This window comes from Neovison vison, chromosome 8, assembly GCF_020171115.1.
Source record: "Neovison vison isolate M4711 chromosome 8, ASM_NN_V1, whole genome shotgun sequence".
NCBI classification, from domain to species: domain Eukaryota; kingdom Metazoa; phylum Chordata; class Mammalia; order Carnivora; family Mustelidae; genus Neogale; species Neogale vison.
This window is the reverse complement of record NC_058098.1, coordinates 92,409,649-92,428,169: the sequence shown is the minus strand read 5'-3', so window position 1 is coordinate 92,428,169 and position 18,521 is coordinate 92,409,649. Positions and strand designations below refer to the sequence as shown.

At 49.6% G+C, this 18,521-nt stretch overlaps 1 protein-coding gene across 20 annotated transcripts in view; it reads right to left on the bottom strand.

The window, feature by feature from the left end:
* The window catches only part of DYSF (dysferlin), a 204,696-nt gene that overhangs the window by 156,580 nt on the left and 29,595 nt on the right, over positions 1-18,521 (bottom strand). For all 20 annotated transcript variants that reach the window (XM_044261346.1, XM_044261353.1, XM_044261350.1 and 17 more), the window contains one exon: positions 6,698-6,803. In XM_044261346.1, coding sequence (XP_044117281.1) covers positions 6,698-6,803 — 106 coding nt within the window. The remainder of the gene's footprint in view (positions 1-6,697; positions 6,804-18,521) is intronic.

The window sequence follows — 18,521 nt, the reverse complement described above, 5'->3', positions numbered from 1 at the left end:
GAGAACCGGCCTATATTCCCAAAGCATCAAGGTCCCAAGGTTGTAAAAGTCAAAGAAAGACTGAGGAATTCTCCCAGATGGAAGGGGGCTGAAGGCAAACAACTAACACAACACATAATCCTGAATTGGATCTTCTTGCTACAAAGGACCCTGCTGGAAAAAGCTGTTGAACTCAAATGGCAGTCTGTGGTTTGGATGGCAGTGCGGGACCAAGACTCATTCCTTCAGTCTCTGAAGGCTGTAGGTTCCCTAGGAAAAAGTCCTTAATCAGAGAAAACACACACTAAATTCAGGGTGATGGGCCAGGAAGTTGGCAACTTAGTCTCAGAGGGTTTAGAACAAAATCCTCCTTGTATTATTCTCGCAACTTCCAAAACTTAAATTATTTTCAAATAAAAAGTTAAAAACTGAGAAAGCTGCTTCTGCTGTAATCATAGAAATCTCACTCAAATGAAACGCCAGCCCGTTCATGATGATTCCCACTCTCCAGAAGTAGTGTGAGGCCAAGTGCCAAATGAAAATAGGGTCCCTTGTCAAAACTGTATTAAGAATGTCAAGATGGCAGAGAATTAAACCAAGTGAGGAACCAACTGCCCATGAGGTCGGCCCTCTGTGGGCAGATTGCTTGGCTCAGCCTGAGCTGGGCGGGTACCTGGAAAGTTGGACCGCGCCTGGCATACCCGGCCTGACCCATTCATTCATTCACTTGCTTCTTCATTCCCTGCACATAAATTGAGCACCTGCTCCGGGCAGAGGCTTGACGATACTGGGATACTTCCATGAACAAAGTGAAAGCTCCCGCCCCCAGGGAGCTCACATCTTGGCAGAGGAGACAGACCATAAATAATAAATGAAACAGATAACGTAACTTACGAAGTATGTTGGAAAGAAAAGTTAACCAGAGCAAGTGGGAGCAGGGGAGCAGGAGGTGCTGCGGTATTAAATCGAGTGTTCTGAATGGACCCCACCAAGGTGAGGAGAGAGGACCCAAACTGTGAAGGGTCACAGCTGGGCTGCCTTTCGGCCCCACCCACCCCATTCTTCTAAACTTTGGTGCCTGAGGACCAGATCCCCTTAGAGAACACACCTTCTTATCCAGCCCCTCCTCACCCTCGCGAACTGTGCCCACCATCTCTGTGCTCAGTGCAGAGGTGGACCTGCAGGAGAATGACTGCTGCCCTCCACACTCTGGGGGCCAGCGCCTTAGCCTGGGGGCTCAGGAGCAGCCCTGCCACTGGAGAAGCAGGAAGGAGCAACAGCCCTGGATCTGAAGACCACCCAGGCTGTCCTTCCCAGGGTTTCCTGAGTATCAGCTACCCCCACACTGAGAGCCCCACACCAAACTCCCAAGGAAATGGCAACATCCTGGCGGGTCCAGGCCCTTGGATGAGACTTCCGGCCTGGAGACAGCTCCATCTCTTACTTCTCCCGTCGGACAGCCACGGGGACGTCCCTGGCAGCTTCACGCTCTGGGGACCACTGCTTCAGGACCACATCTTTGGGACCACAGGTGATTAATACTAGAGGCCTTTAGCTCTACAGGGAATCTCTAGGGGGGGCCTGTCTATGCAACCTACCCAGGGTCAGGACCTGCCATCTTCACCATGATGTCAGACCAGGGCCCGTCCCCTTCTCCAGACACAACCAGAGCTGAGATGTTCTTGCCATGTGATGTCTGTGAGCTCCATGCTCTCCCAAACCACATGACCATGGCCTAGGGTCCCTCTGAGGTGGTCCACGTCAAGGTCCCCCACCTGATAACTCTGCTCCTCAAGTCCCCAGCCCTGGCCCCACCGTGCAGTCATCCTGTCCCAAGACCATTATCTGTCAGTCGTGTGTCCACCAGGACACGGCGCCCTGGAGCAGGGAACCTGTCACCCATGCCTGCCATCCTGGGGTCCACAGTCAACAACAACACAGAACTCCGGAGGGGCCAGTCTGGCCACCGGGCTAGGAGGGCCTAGGAAACCAAAGACAAAGACAGGGGACAACCTCATCAGTTCCTCCTAACACGTTTTGCAGCCAAGCTCTGGGGTCGTTCGCCCACCATGCTCTGCCCCATTGTTTACTGTCTGTGTCCTCAGCTCCAGCTCTCTGACACTGAGCCTAGCATGACCAAACCCCAGACCGGCCCCTTTCCCCCTCCCTCGACAGACACCAAGTGAGTGGACAGGACAGCCTCATATGCATCTGATTCTATTTTATTGACTGGCCCCAGACAACACCAAGAAGCTGGAGGAAGGTGAGATGCGGCCCTGAGCTGAGGGAGGGGTGGTTGTCAGCACCTGACAACCCCCTGAGAGAAACTCAGGGACTCACCAGAGTTCTGGGTCTGCCCTCCTCCAGTCCCTGCTCCCAACACACAGGGCCCTGCTGGCTCCCCACCCCACACCACTGGGGTTCCTGTTTTCTTGTGACCCAGTAGGTCTCACTTCTTCTGATCTGCCTCTGGCTGTTAGGACTGAGGTCATACTGACAGTCTGCATGGTGTCCACACCCTCACGAGCAAGTTCCTCTTCAAATACCTTGGAAGTATGTGGCTTCTCTCCTCCATGGGTGTCCAGCACCCCCACAGGCCTGGAGCCTCCCCCAGGACAGGGACAGTGTTGTCCCCTTCAGTCTAGAATCTGTCTGAGGATAGATTTGGCATCTTCTCATGGCACACAGCTCTGAAGGGACATGGGGGAGAATGCTGAGTGCCAGGCCCATGACGTCCACAGGCCAGCCTACAACAGGACTCCCACAGCATGGCCGCCTCTGGCCATCTTCCTCCTCTCAGTCCTTTCAGAGTTTTCCAAGGATCCCACAGGCCCTGTCCTCAGTCCCATCACTCCTTCAGCAGGTTGCTTTGATGGTCTGAGCTAAACTCAGCTGGGTACTCCTGGCATACTCTGCCCATGGGGTCCAGCCCAGAAGTCGGCCTCAGTGAACAGCCAATGAGAATCCTGGGCTTCGGACAGAGCTCTCTGACCCTTCTGAGCATGACCTCATTCTCTGTGCTTCTCACACAGGGCAGCCGGCCCCAGGTCGCAGGTGGGAAGCCCCAGCTCAGGGGATCTTGGGAGCGGGCACTGCTCTGTGACTCAGTGTTATCACAGGCACTAGAAGATGGAGCCAGATACTCTCCAGAGGCCGGAGCTGTATCCTGGCCTCACCTCCCCCAGGCTCTGTGCAGCCAGGGGCTCAGCCAAGCAGGGTTTAGCCCTCCTCTCCCATCCCTTCTTTCTGGCTTTTATACCCCCTCCTGGGAGACACGGACTGTGAAGGACTGGCAATCTCTGCACATAGGCAAGCATCCCAGCCAAGAAAGAAGAAAGCAGCAGGTTCCCAGCTGGTGAGCACGAAGCACAAACAGAGTGTGGAAACAGAGGAAGAAGAAGAAGGGTGAGTTATTCAGGGAGAGTCACCAACCTGGCTCGGACCCCTGCCGCCTGCCAGGCTAGACCAGGTATGAAAAGCTGTGGACAGGCGTCTGATCTTGGAGGGGAGCCCAAGCGCAGGAGAACTTATAAGCAACACCAGGCATGGATGCCCAGAGGGCAAGAGTGGAGGGATGTTTGAGCATCTCAGCCCGGAGCTAGAAACCCTGACTGGGGCATTGGGGGCTGTGATTTAATGATTTCTAAGAAACACATATTGGGTCATTCAGGTGACCAAACTCTCAGAAATACTGGGTCTTCAGAGCCATAAAGGTAAAATGGGTGTCTTGTTATTAATGAAGGTGACTTTTGGACCCCATGCAAGTGTAGGAGCTGGTTGGCAAGAGGATCAACCCTATGCTTAGAGGGTTGGAACTTTCAGTCCTATCGCCCCAGCCTCTGGGGAAGAAAGTGGGGCTGGAGATTGCATCAGCCAATGGCCAGTGACTTAGTCAATCATGACTATAATGAAGCCTCCCTTAAAAACTACAATTTTTTGGTCTCTTTTTTTCAGAGAGTTTCCATGCTGAGGGAACTAGAATGTTTCCATGTGCCACCAAACAGGGCCCCAAACTCCACAAGGACAGAAGTTCCTTTGTTCAGGACCTTGCCCTATGGATCTCTTCATCTGGCTGTTGATGCACATGCTTTGTGATGCCTTTTAACAAGCTGGTAAATGTTAGTGTTTCTCAGATCCCTGACTCAAAGTATCTCCTTCACCAGCTACCTACAGTTCCTCCATGGGTGTTCTACACCTTTATGGAAAGCTGAGGTCTTCTTCAGGATCCAGAAGTACCTGGAGTCCTTCTTGACTCTAGGGATGCAGTACTATGATTTATCATTACAGATGTGTGTGTCTATATGTATATTTAGTCATTGTCCCTGTTTCAGGCACAGAGCTCCTTTTAGGAAATCCTTGGACTTTCCTAAATGATAACAGCCATCAGGGTGTCTTTTGTTGTGCTAATGAATTGACTTGGGCAATCCCCTAAGGATGGCATCTGGTTGCTAGTGGAGCCAACCCTGTGGTTAGAAAGCTGGAGAACTTTCAGCGCCCACCACCTACAGGGAGGGGGATCCATTGTCAATGAAGCCTCCATAAAACCCCAAAGGACAGGAATTGGAGAGCTTCCAGGTTGGATCTTAACTGGCGATCTGGTAACTACAATGTTTTTCTGAGTTCTGCAAGCCGCTCTAGCAAGTTAATCAAACCCAAGGAGGGGGTCATAGGAACGACCTATCTAGAGCTGGTTGGTCAGGAAAGCTCAGAGTGGCGGAGGACTTGGGACTGGCAAAGGATTGGGAAGGGGAGGCCTTGTAGGACGGAGCCCTTAACCCAGAGCTGTCCCTGGACAGAGAGTGTCAGAATTGACTTGAATTATTGGACACCCAGCTGGAGTCAGAGAATTGCCTGGTGGGGTGGGGGGACTGGAAATTGGCTCTAGAACCCTTACACTGCATGAGTAGACTGGAGAGCTCAGAAGGAGGGCAGGGAGAGGACAAGGAGGATGCAGAAGGTGGAGACACTGAGTATCCTCAGTGATACTGGAGGAGGTCACTGAGAGGACACGCCCACCAGCAGACCTGCGGTAAACCCAGGTTCCTCACCCCCTCCACTCTCCACACAATGTAAGTTCTGCTTGCCCTCCTTGCTCTCAGATGCCTCTCCAGGCAGAGTCTTGAGCTAGTGACGTAGTGTTGAGACTATCCAGATGGTATACAGGACTGAACCCAGTTAAGACCTCTATAGAAACTTCTAAGATTTGGTAGATGGGTGCAGAGATCCACTCCTCTCGCTGCCACCCCAGACACGCCTCACAGATAAGTCCCCGGGCTTACTAACCCTGCCGCCTGCCAGACTAGAGCGGCATGCCTCCTTCTTGGGTCTCTCCCTGCCTTCCATGTAAGGGGACTGGTTCCCGATTTCACCTGGGAAGCCCCTGAAGAGGTTACAGACCCATAAGTGATCACCGCACTAAACCAGAATGTTCTGCCAGCCATCACTGGCCTAAGAAGTGTCAAGAGGAGGGGCACCTGGGTGGCTCAGTGGGTTAAGCCTCTGCCTTCGACTCAGGTCATGATCTCAGGGTCCTGGGATGGAGGCCCGCATCGGGCTCTCTGCTCAGCGGGGAGCCTGCTTCCCTCTCTGTCTCTCTCTGCCTGCCTTGCCTCTCTGCCTACTTGTGATCTCTCTCTGTCGAATAAATAAATAAAATCTTTAAAAAAAAAAAAAAAAAAGAAGAAGTGTCAAGAGGAAGTTCCAGCATCAGAAAGGCAGTGGAGCAGGAGTCCATTCAAGTCACTCCCACCCCTGAGAGTTTAAGACATGTGCCACCCTCCTACTTGTCCCCCTCTGGACATGGAGTCACTGTGTGACTTCAGTCAATCACTCTCTTTCTCTAGCTCTCAGTGCCCAGTAGTGGTTCCTTTTAGAGTTCTGCCAGATTTGCCACTTCCTGACTCACCAAGCCAGCCAGTGTTCCCTACACACACACACACACACACACACACACACACACACACAAAGAGAACTAGCCCAGAATCCCCAGGACCCCACCAGGAGGAAGTATTTCCAAATGGATAGTCCCCCAGGGCCTCCTGGGGGTGGAGCTGACCCAGAGAGAAGGTCAGGAATTCTACTGACCAGGAAGAAAGAACCCTGCAGGGTATATTTAGCTCCCTAAAAATAACGGGAAGCCAGAGACGTGGGCTGGGAATTGTCTGTGAGGACTGGAAGAGCACTGGAAAGGCTGGGGGAGGGGCAGGAAGGACGATGGCAGAAAGGAAGAGGGTCTGACAGGTTCTGGTGGGCAGGGAAGGGGGATGTCTGCCTCCCTTCCCTTATGATCTGAGACCCAGATGACTCAGATATTCCAGATCTGGAGATGGGGGCTGGGAGGTGAGGGAGGGCTACCAAGGAGATTGGGGGAGCCATCACCAAAGCTGCCCAGGAAGTTTGGGAAGTCATCAGTTTTCAAGTAAAGAACCAATCCCAGGAGGTGACGGTTCCTCCCTTCAGGGCAGGAGGGGATCCAGGGGCAGGCCAAGCTGGTATGAGGCAAGGCTGACTTGAGCCCCACAGAAGGGGCCAGGGCTCCTTCCTGTCCCCTTCCTGTCCCTTCCATGCCGCTTCCCCTTCCCGGCACCCTGAGCTCTGGCCGGGGAGGTGTGGGGGCAGGCCTGGTTGCTGGCACCTGGACTCTGGCATACCATAGCGTCAGAGAGGCAAGACCTCAGACCAGACACGGGCCTGAGCCAAAGGCCCAGTGGGCACTTACCCCCGTGGGCTGCTTCTTGGTGTCCAGCAGGGGGGCATTGAAGCTGGCAGACAGGCTGGGTGTGGCGAGGACCTCCCGGAGTGGGACTTGGGCCTCCCCCAAGAACCTAAGCAGAGAGGAGAAAAGTAGAATGTTGAGAACTAGCCTAACGTGCCCGGCTCTTCCTCCAACATACCACCCCTCACCACCATCTCACCACATAAACAAACACCCTGCAGACAAAGCTGATCCGCCTCAAACACCATGGTCCCCTAGGACCCACAGCTCCCTAGCACCCTGCCCCTGGGCATCCCGCCTGTCATCCCTGGAGGGCCAGGCCCCCCTCCCTGCACAAGGATGAGAGACACCTTCCCTTCGCCCAAGGCCAGCTTTCTGCCTCTCCCCAGAGGCCCAGCCCCTGTCCGCCTGGATACTCCCACAGAAGGGCTGCCTTGCCCATCAGGCCTCAGCCATCCACAGGTCAGTGTCTCCTGGAAGCAGGGGGACCCCACCACCACACCTGCTCACACATCACCACCCACACTTGCAGCTGGAAGCTGCAGTGACTCTGACCCACATCCACACAGGCCATCTGTCCTGGCTTTCCAGGGCTCCGCCAGCAATGGTCGTCAATGAAAAACAGTCTTTCCTGTCTTCAGGGACAGGGAGAAAAGCAAATTGGGGCTGAGCAGCCATGCCCACTCCCCAGTGAGGCCGGGACTGTCACAGCATACACACATAAGGCAGCATCTCCGACCGAGGGGTGGGAAACCCCAGAAACACATGGGCTCCTAGGGAAGAGTAGGTCCCCGAGGGACAAGCAGCTAAGGGGCGCTCCAAAGGGTGCCAAGGAAAAAGTCTGTGCCCCCTCTGCTAAGAAACGGGCAAACTGCATTCAGCAGCTTTGCAGCGGGTGGGGGGAAATCATGGGCAGGCAGTGGCCCGTGTCAATCAGAGCTGTCGCCTGATGTCTGCATCACACTTCTGCATGCTTCCTGCATACAACTGTCAGAGTGTGAACGATCGACAGCCAGAAGAGCCATCCTCTTCTGCTTCTTGATTTTTTTTTCCCTGACAAATAAATAGCATGCCTGCTATTTATTTATATCCTTTTTCTAGTGTTTATAATGACTGCTTTGAACATAGGTTTTATGAAGTTTTATTGAAATATAAATTCAGTCTTGACCTAAAGAGCTGATTTTTCAAAAAAAGATTTATTTATTTGAAAGAGAGAGAGAGAGAGTTGTGAGGGTTAAGGGACAGAGGGAAAGGGAGAGGTCGTCTTAAGCAGGTTCCACATCGAGCATGGAGCCCAATGTAGAGCATGATCTCATGACCCCAAGGTCATGAGATCTGAACCATGAGCAGAAACCATGAGTCAAAGCCACACATGTTCCCCTAAACAGCTGATTTTTCACCCTGGCTGCTCACAATGAGATGTCACCTCACCTTCATTAGGATGGCTGCTATCCAAAAAAATAGAAAACAACAAAAGTTAGTGAGGATGTGGAGAAATAGGCACCCTTGAGCTCGGTTGACGGGCACAGGAAAAAAAGTATGCAAAAATGGATCAAACCATATAATCTAGCAATTTCACTTCTAGGTATATACTCGAAAGAACTGAACCCAGGGACTCAAAGAGATATTTGTACACCCACGTTCATACAGCATTATTCAAATCACCAAAAAATGAAAGTAACCCAAGAATCTACCAACAGATGAATGGATAAATAAAGGAATGGATAAATGAAAAGCAATAAAATATTAAAATAAAATTAATCAATTAAAATAAATTAAATATAAACATGCATACCATGAAATATCACTTAGCCTTTAAAAAGAAAGAAGTTCTGACACCTGCCACCACACGGATGAACCTTGGAGCCATGATGTTGAGTGAAATCAGACAGACTCAAAAAGACGAATACTGGGGGCGCCTGGGTGGCTCAGTGGGTTAAAGCCTCTGTCTTCAGCTCAGGCCATGATCCCAGAGTCCTGGGATCGAGTCCCACATTGGGCTCTCTGCTTGGCAGGGAGCCAACTTCCTCCTCTCTCTCTCTGCCTGCCTCTCTGCCTACTTGTGATCTCTGTCTGTCAAATAAATAAAATCTTTGGGGGAAAAAAAAAAGACAAATACCATATGATCGCTCGTAAATGAAGTTCCTAGAATAAGTCAACCCATGAAGAAAGAAAGTAAAACAGAGGTTACTGGGGGTTGGGGATAGGGGAAAAGGGGAGTTCTTATTTAGTGGGTACAGAGCTTCAGTTTGGAAAGATGAAAAAGTTCTGGGGATGGACGGTGGTGATGGTTGGCCAACAGTGTGAATGTGCTTGATGCCACCGAGCTGTGCACTCAGAATACTTAAAATTGTAAGTTCTGTTATCTATATTTTACCACAATAAAATAATTAATGAATAGCTTCCTGTTACTTATTAATTATTTATTAATAACCACTCACTAATGGAGTTGAGCTCCATTCTTCTTGGAACCAGTGGACTCTTGGTCACCCGAGAGGATTCCTTGCTAGCAAGGCAGTAACCTGGTTTGTTCTGAATTTTGTAACATTCCTCTAATATTTCTTCCAAGAAAGGGCTAACGCGAGAGACATTCACTCACATTCATTCGTCGTGATGCTAGAAAATTCCACGTTTTCTAGAATTCAGACAGGTGTGTGCTATACTCCTTTGCAGCATGGAGCAGGCTCGTAGCACAGCTTACAAAAGCAGGGGCTCCCAGAGGGTCTCCGTCCCAGGGCCACGTGGGGGAAGGCACCTGCCACCAGTGTGTTGACTGAAGTGTCCTCAGGGAGCTCCCAAGACCTGACCTTTATTGCTCACTTGTTTGTACCCACCGACTTCTGTCCCATATTTTTCTACTAGCTCTTCTTTCCAGCTTGTCTCTTAACTCAGGAAAAAAGACCCCCCTTGGCATAGCATCCCGCGATGGCTTCGAAACCGAAACTTCCCTTCAAACCCTAATGACTACCCATGTGAAGCGCTCTGGCGGCCCAGACCACGTAGACCAGTTCAAGCTTCACTCTGCATCAATACCTACACAGTCGGACCCTGGAGGGACCTATGGAGTGACTCATGGTTATCTTTACCTCATGATAACACTAAAATCTCTGCCCAAGTTGGAGCGCAAGCCTCATTTACATAATATACAATGTGGGATAGCCATGTTTCCCCCAGGCACGTGATCAACCTCATGTCCGTCTCCACGTAGATGACAACCCTCCCCTACCTAAATGTTTTAAATAAAAGGAACCCATTCACCCCTTGCTAGGGGAGTCATGGCTTTGGAAGTTATTCCCAGGGATCTTACTTGCTGCAAATAAAAAAGTTTCCTTTGTGCAATGACTCCAGCTGGGGTAGTTTCTATCTGTGGCTCAGGGAGGGGCAAACTCATGTTAGTTAGTTGGGGTTACATCAAGACCCAGGCAAGGTCAAAATGACAGGGCCATGGATATAAAAGACTCATGAATCCATGCGACATTCGCAATCGGAGTCCCCCAATCCTTCACAGTACAGCCGGGGTGGCAGAGTGGAGGGACTGGCTCCAGCAGGTGATTGACAGAGCCTGCCCTAGAACTTGAGGCCCTGATTCCTTGCTGGATCAGCTTGGAGACAGGAAGGCAGAGTGGGCTGTGTGTGCTGAAAGGAGGGCAGGCCCAGCAGTGTAGACTTGCTGCTGGGGCTCCAGCTCCGGAGCCCTGGAGGCTGCGGCCAGAGCAGACCTGCCCTGGGCTGCCTCCCCTTCTGGCCTCTGCCCGCCAGCCCTCCAGGCCTGGAGAATTCCCGGAAGTGGGGCAGGAACAATGGGAGGAAATGCAGTGGGAGGGCCAGACCCACCCCTGTCAGCCCAGGCACCTCCGGAGGCAGGGAGACCTGGGCCAGGAGGGACCGCTTGTTATTTCCTCCCTCAATGTCTTGCTGGACCTTGAAATGACCCCACCTCCCACAGTCCTCCCCTGCCCACAGGCCTTGGGACCAGTCCTCTGGAGGAGCTGGGTGGCCTTTATAAGCCCCCACTCCCCTATGAGGAGAGGCCAGAGACACCCGAGTAGACTGGCTGTCCCCAAGCCTACGGAGCAGGCAGCCCCAGAGTGAGCCCACAGGATGCTCTGGGAGGCCCAACTAGTTGGCCAGACTCCCTGGGGAGGATGAATGGGTCTGAGGCTTGATCACAAGAAACCCTATGGCCACTCTTCATTCATTCTTTCACTGGTGGATGGAGGAGAGGAGGCTTTATGCAGGCAGCCTCAGGGGAGGAGGAGGGTCCACACCCTCAGGGAAACCCACCACATCCAGAGATCAAGATCAAGGCACAGACCCTGGGGCGATGCCCCGTGCTCGGGCAGTGGCAGTGGCACCAACCAGTGGCGGCTTGGCAGACAGGATTCAGGACGGTTCAAAGGGGGGGCCTGGGGGTCCTGCATGGGCTGCATCAGCGCCAGCCCTGAGTGTGTGCAGAGCCTCCTCTGAGTGTGTGCAGAGCCTGGCAGGCAGGAAGGAAACTCCGTGGGCCTTGGCCGCACACCCTGCAACCTGCCATAAGAAAATGTCACCGCTTTTCCAGCCTCCCCAGACCCACCATCCCTCTCAGTAGTGCTGTGTTCTGGAGCCGCAGGAGGAATGTGAAGGCTGAAGTCCCAGCTGCCATCCCACAGACTGAGAAAGAGGTCAGGGATCGGCGTCGGGGAGGGAGGAGGGGTCCAGGCAGTTCACACATTGACAAGGCACACATTTTTCCTCCGTAGTTAAAGATCTGGCTCCCAGACTCGTCACCCAGTAGGGCGACTGTCTGAGATGGGAGGAAACTCTCGGGGAGCAACTGGGGTTATGGCCTCCGATTCTGAGCCGTAAGTGGGAGGTTATAAATTAAAGTGGCCAAGTAAGTTTATTTTAATGAACCACAAAGATATCGAAACAATTTTATCTCAAAACACTGGGCCTTCTTACAATATCGTTTATAAGAACAAAACACAGGGGCGCCTGGGTGGCTCAGTGGGTTAACCGCTGCCTTCGGCTCAGGTCATGATCTCAGGGTCCTGGGATCGAGTCCCACATCGGGCTCTCTGCTCAGCAGGGAGCCTGCTTCCTCCTCTCTCTCTCTCTGCTTGCCTCTCTGCCTACTTGTATCTCTCTCTCTGTCAAATCAATAAATAAAATCTTTAAAAAAAAAAAAAAAGAACAAAACACAGGAAGCAGTCCAGATGTCCATCTCAGAAGGGGAGTAAATAAAGTAGAGTACAGCCTAGTGACTGATTTACTGCACAACTGTACAATCATGGCAAATACACCACAGACTTATATACGGAAGATCTTCAAGGTACATTGTGAAATGAGAAAACAGAGTACAAAAGAGCACGTATAGGGGCGCCTGGGAGGCTCAGTCGGTTAAGCCTCTGCCTTTGGCTCAGATCATGATCCCAGAGTCCTAGGATCGAACCCTGTGTCCAGCTCTGTCCTCAGTGGGGAGCCTGCTTCTCCCTCTGCCCCTCCCCACCCTATTAGGTGCTCTCTCCCTTTCTAATAAATAAATAGAATCTTCAGGGGGAAAAAAGAGTGTATAATATGTTACCGATTACTTAGACTAGTGGAAATATAGACAAATGAATGGTGGGGACCAGAGGCCAGGGGGAGGGAAGAGTGGGGAGTTATTGTTTAATAGGTACAGACTTTCAGCTTTACAAAATGAGCAGAGTTCTGGGAATAGGGATGTGATGGCTGCAGAACAGTGTGAAAGCATTTAGTACCACTGAACCACACACTTAAAAATGGTTAAGATGGTAATTGTCACGTTATATGTAATTTACCACAATAAAACCTCTATTTAACTAAATAAATAAGCTATCAATTGTGTAAAAAATCTATAAGAATCTATAGAATCTAAATCTATACAAATCTATAATGCTAGTTAAGCAATAACATGAAAACTCTGGAATGACACATAAGAAACTAAGGACAGGGGCACCTGAGTGGCTCAGTCGGTTAAGCATCTGCCTTCAGCTCAGGGCATGATCCCGGGATCCTGGAATCAAGCCCCGCATTGGGCTCCTTGCTCAGCGGGGAGTCTGCTTCTCCCTCTGCCTGCCACTCTCCCTGCTCGTGCTCTCTCCCTCCCCTCTCTCTCTCTGAAAAATATATAAAATCTTAAAATAAAAGAAAGCAAGAAAGAAACGAAGGACCATGGCTATCTATGGGGAATGGGTAAGAAGAAGTAGGCAGACGGAGGACAGAGGCAACAGGGAGAATTTTCACTGCATTTTCTCTCAACAGTTTGTTTTTATAACCTCTTGTGTTTTTTTACCAACTCAAAATTTAAATTTAAAAATGGAACATAAAATCCTAAAAATATTATCATTCATTCATGCTGCAAATACATATTCAACACGTCCAACAAAACCCGGTCTCCGCCCCCATGAAACTTACTTCTAACAATAGCTCCCCTCCTATCCAGTGCACGGGAGCTAAGTGCCAAGCACTCTCCCTACACTCCCCTCATTCAAAAAAACAATAGGCCTGTGAAGTAGGCCTTAAAAATGTTCCTTAAAAATGTCCATCTTACAGACAAGGAACTTGGGTCTCAGAAAGGCATTCGACTTGATTTTGCAGAAAGAACAAGGCACACAGAAGCAGATCCCAAAGGCTTTCCTTCGCTGGACCTGCTGGTGCACCTCAGAGCCCCATAAATGTGAACTGGAACACACCATCATGTAAGAAACCAAAACGTCCTCGGTTTACTCCAGCCTTACAAAAGAGAGCCCAGCTACCAATTTCATCGGATTCAACTTAAAAAAAAAAAAAAAAAAACAACTAATTCCAGGGGTGCCTGGGCAGCTCAGTCAGTTAAGCCTCAGACCCTGCTCAGGTCCTGATCTCATGGGGTTGTGATCCCAGTCCCGCTGTCAGGTCCCACACTCAGCAGGGAGTCGGCTTGCTGCCCCTCCCCCAGCTTATGCAGGCACACGCTCTCTGTCTCTCCAGAAATAAATCTTTAGGGGTGCCTGGGTGGCTCAGTGGGTTAAAGCCTCTGCCTTTGCCTCGGGTCATGATCCCAGGGTCCTGGGATCGAGGCCCACATCGGGCTCTCTGCTCAGCAGGGAGCCTGCTTCCTCCTCTCTCTCTGCCTCCTTGTGATCTCTGTCTGTCAAATAAATAAATAAAAATCTTTTTTTTAAAAAAAAAAAAGAAAGAAATCTTTAAAAAAATGTATAATTCCAAGCTGTATTAATTATGCTTTTTTATTTTCTGTATTTTTTAATAGGCTCCCTCTTTTTTTTTAAGATTTTATCTGTTTGAGAGAGAGAGACCCTGATGGCAGGGAAGTAATCTCCCAGCCACAGAGGGAGCCACAGACCTCCCAGACACCATAGCACTGTGAGCTGTAGAAGGACGGGGTGCAGCAGCCCAGGGCAGACAAGAGCCCCAGGCACTAGGAGCCACACAGGAAGCAGGAAGATGAAAGAAGTGAGTGTAGCTCACACTGGCACTGATGAAGACTTGGATGTAAGATGAGGCCCCTCCCCCAAAGGCCCCCAAAAGAAAAGTGGCCCAGGAAGGCTGGCAGAACACATAGCTCCTTCTCTATTTGGTTCAGGGGATGCCTCAGGTGGCGGGCTCTAGGGTGTCACCCAAACCATCATTTGCATGTGTCGGGTCACTCCTAACATTTCCAGGTGGCATCTTTCAACCTCTAACAATGGTCTGGAAACATCCTTCCTCTCCTCTTCCAAAAATACATATTTATCGTTGCATGATTAAGAATAAGAGCTCTCAAGTCATCTTACCAGGGCTGGAAGCCCAGCTCTGCCATGTGACCACTGTATGGCTGGGCACAAGATACCTCACTTCTCTGAGCCTCATCTGTCAGTCATTCATTCATTTGATAAATACGCAGTGAGCGCCCACTCACTGCATGGTGGTATTACCCCAGTGTGGTAAATACTGGGGACACTGGTTGAACAAAGTGGACAACCACCTCTTCACCAAGGAAGCTTCTGGGGAAAGTGCACACTTCCAAGGGTTCTTGTAAAATGTGTGTTCACGCACTGTTACATGTGCCTGGAGTATGGATGGGGGCTTGGGAAATAGCAGCTGCCTTCCTCCCCACCCCATTCACCGCCACCCTGTCTTTCTGGGCACGTACCTGTTGTACCGAATCACTGTGAGGACAACATTAGATCATGGCTTGAAGCCATGAAGTTGTTTGGAAGAAGTTAGATCTATGTTTGTTCTTTCCTGATGGTGGAGTAGAAGGGAGACACTCAAAATCTTGGGGAGAAAAAAGGGCTGAATAGAAGGAAGGACTTTCTGACAGAGTAATCCAGGCCGGAGATGGGCTTCTTCCTGACCCCAGCACTGTCCTTCGAGGATGGAAGGAACAAGACTCCTAGCCTGGGGACTCACAGGTCTTTCCACTCTGGCTGACCTCTCTGCCCAGGGGGAAGGCTCCTGTGAAAGCTTGTGTGGCTGGTGCACCAGGCCCAGCACAGAGGAGGATCAATACATGAGGGTAGTGGGGTTAGACATTTGTCCCCATGACCACTGGAATCTTCCACAGCCAGTCAATGTGGAGGAAGTGCTGGGAAGGGAAAGCCAGTTCACAATCATCATGGTAAAGACTCAATCAGGAAGAGTCATCTGTGGATACTAAATCTAGGGATACATTTTGATGACAAACAGGATATTTGCAGGGTCTTAATATGTCTGTTAGAAGACTCAGATGTGGGTGGGAAAGAACAGTAAATATACAATGGAAAAATCAGATACCACCTTGACAGGTGATCAAAATGAACATCACCAATGAGGGACATCTTGTCCCTCCAGGGCCTGAGACAGACACAACACACCTGCAAAATAGTCTGGCCACAAATTAGTTACTGAATCTAATCATGAGGAAAACATGAAACAAATCTATTAAAAACTGCTGTATTATATTACCCAAAAATGTACGTTGTTGTAAAAGACAAAGGCTGTGGGAACATTCCAGATTAAAGGAGGCTATGGAGATGTAATGACTAACTTGAATATGGGAGTCTAGATTGGATCCCATACTGAGAAAGGGAGGGGGACATGCTATAAAACACATTATTTGGGGGCACCTGGGTTGCTCAGTGAGTCAAGCATCCAACTCTTGATTTTAGCTCAGGTCATGATTTCAGGGTTGGGCGATGGAGCCCTGCATCAGGCTCCACACTCAGCAGCAGGGGGGTCTACTTGAGAATCTCTATCTCCCTCTGCCCTTCCCCCACCCCCCACCTCCCCTCATTTGCTCTATAAATAAATAAATAATTAATTAAAATCTTTTTTAAAAAGATATTATTTGGTCAACTGATGGGACAAAATACAAGTTGTGAATTAGGAGGAAGTGTGGCAACCATGTTAAGTTCACTGAAGTTGGTAACGACACTGTGATGCTGTAAAGGAATGTCCCTATTCTTAGGAAATATACCCTGGAGTACTCAGGGATAAAGGGCCATGATGACTATCACTTACCCTCATGTAGGAGAGAGGGGGAAAGGAAGGAAGAAAATGGGAAGGAGGGAGAGGAGAGAGACTAATGTAAAGCAAATGGGGTAGAGTGTTAAGCAGTGATTCTGAGTAAAGAGTGTAAGGAATGTTCGCTGTTCTCTTTTTACAACTCTTCTGTAAGTTCGAAATTCTTAAAAATGCTCCAGAAGCATTTCCATGTGTCAGTTTCTCATTCTTTGTCTTCTAAACTAAGACAAGGACATGTCAACTAAAAATACCTGTATTACAGTGCAAACCCACTCATCACTGACTCAGCGGCACCTTCCCCTCACTGGAGTCAACAAATCAGGCATGACGGGAAATTCATGGAGCCCCTGGCTGACAGGACACACACACACGCATGCATGCCCGCACGCACGCACACATAAGCACACTCGGAAGATTTAACATCCCTGGCGGGAAGGCCGTGAGCTGTGGCTCCCCCAGCCCTCAGCTGTGTGTGCCTGGCAGTGAGGGGCAGGAAACGAGGGACAGCCGGACATTCCCACCCCCTGAGCCCGCCTGGCCTCTGCAACCTTCCCGCCAGTATCTAATTCCCCAGGGGCTGCCCAAGGGTAACTAAATAGTTTTCCATTTCAATCCAGAGAAAGACAAAGGAAAAACTATTCTGAAACCCAGGGGTGTCCTGGAGAGAATTCAGGACAAAATATAAAAATCCTTGGAAAAATCACAGTATGGTCAACACTTCCGAGCAAGCTAAGAACAATGACAGGGTGAACTGTAAATATTTCTGCCTTCCAAATATTCCAGAAAGGGGGGCCTGAAAGCTGGCCTACTGAAACCCAGAGGCTGAACTTGGGCCTAATTTCCTCAACTTTAGCAACAGCAAACCACCGCTCTTTCTTTTTAAATGTCTAAGTGCGCACACACACACACACACACACACAGCTGGGTGTCTAGTCCTGTGTGGGAATAACATTTGTCAGCAGGGAGAAATTATCCTCCACACAGAAAACAGACTAGGATCCCAAACATACAAACTGCCATGAATTAGTAAGAAAAAAACAAGCAACTCAAAATAAAGGATAGGCAATTGACAAAAGAAGAAATACAAATGGCCAATAAAACACATTAAAAAAAAGATGCCCAACTTCACCAGCAGTCAGGAAAACACACGTTAAGGGCCTCCTGGCTTGCCCAGTCAGTAGAGCACACACTCTTGATCTCTGGGTTGAAAGTGTGAGTCCTATGCTGGGTGTAGAGATTATTTAAAAATAAAACCTTTAAGGGGCGCCTGGGTGACTCAGTCAGTTAAGCATCTGCTTTCGGCTCAGGTTATGATCTCTAGGTCCTGGAATCAAGTCCCACATCAGGGTCTCTGCTCAGTGGGGAGTCTGTTTCTCCCTCTCCCTCTGTGATCTCCCTCCTCTCTTGCACTGTCTCTCAAATAAATAAAATCTTTAAAAATTAAAAAAAAAAATAGGGGCGCTTGGATGGCTCAGTCAGTTAAGCCTCTGCCTTTGGCTCATGTCATGACCCTAGGGTCCTGGGATCAAGTCCTGCATGGGGCTCCCTGCTCAGCAGAGAGCCTGCTTCTCCCTCTGCCCCTCCCTCCACTCATGCTCTGTCGCTCACTCTCTTTCTCAAGTAAATAAAACTAAAATCTTTAAAAAAAAATAAAATCTTTAAGGGTCACCTGGGTGGCTCAGTGGGTTAAGCCTCTGCCTTCAGCTCAGGTCATGATCCCAGGGTCCTGGGATCGAGCCCCGTATCAGGCTCTCTGCTCAGCGGGGAGCCTGCTTCCTCCTCTCTCTCTGCCTGCCTCTCTGCCTACCTGTAATCTGTCTGTCAGATAAATAAATAAAATCTTTAAAAAAAATAAAATAAATAAAATCTTTAAAAAAAAAAAAGAAAGAAAGAAAGAAAACATGGTTTATAAGATACTCTTCTCACCCCACGGCGGAATTAAGCAAAAATAAAAAGTAGACAGGCACCTTTTTATACTGTGAGCGGACATAAATTAGGACACATTTCTGAAAAGTAATTTGGTGGAATCTATGAAAATGTTATATGCTCATATCCTTTGATTTAATAATCACACTTCCAGGGACCTATTTTAAAGAAAAAAAAAATAGTATACAGACATGAAAACATTTGGATAAAGATATTCACTGAAGGAGCAGAAAAGAAATTGGAAAGAAACCAAATCCCAGTCAGTAAGGGCAAGTTGGGATAAATTATGGGACACCCACCGTGTGCAATACCACACAACCATTTAAAATGGGGTTGATCCAGACCGAGTGGCTCAGTCAGTTAAGTGTCTGCTCGGGTCATGATCCCGGGGTCCTGGGATGGAGCCGCTTGTCAG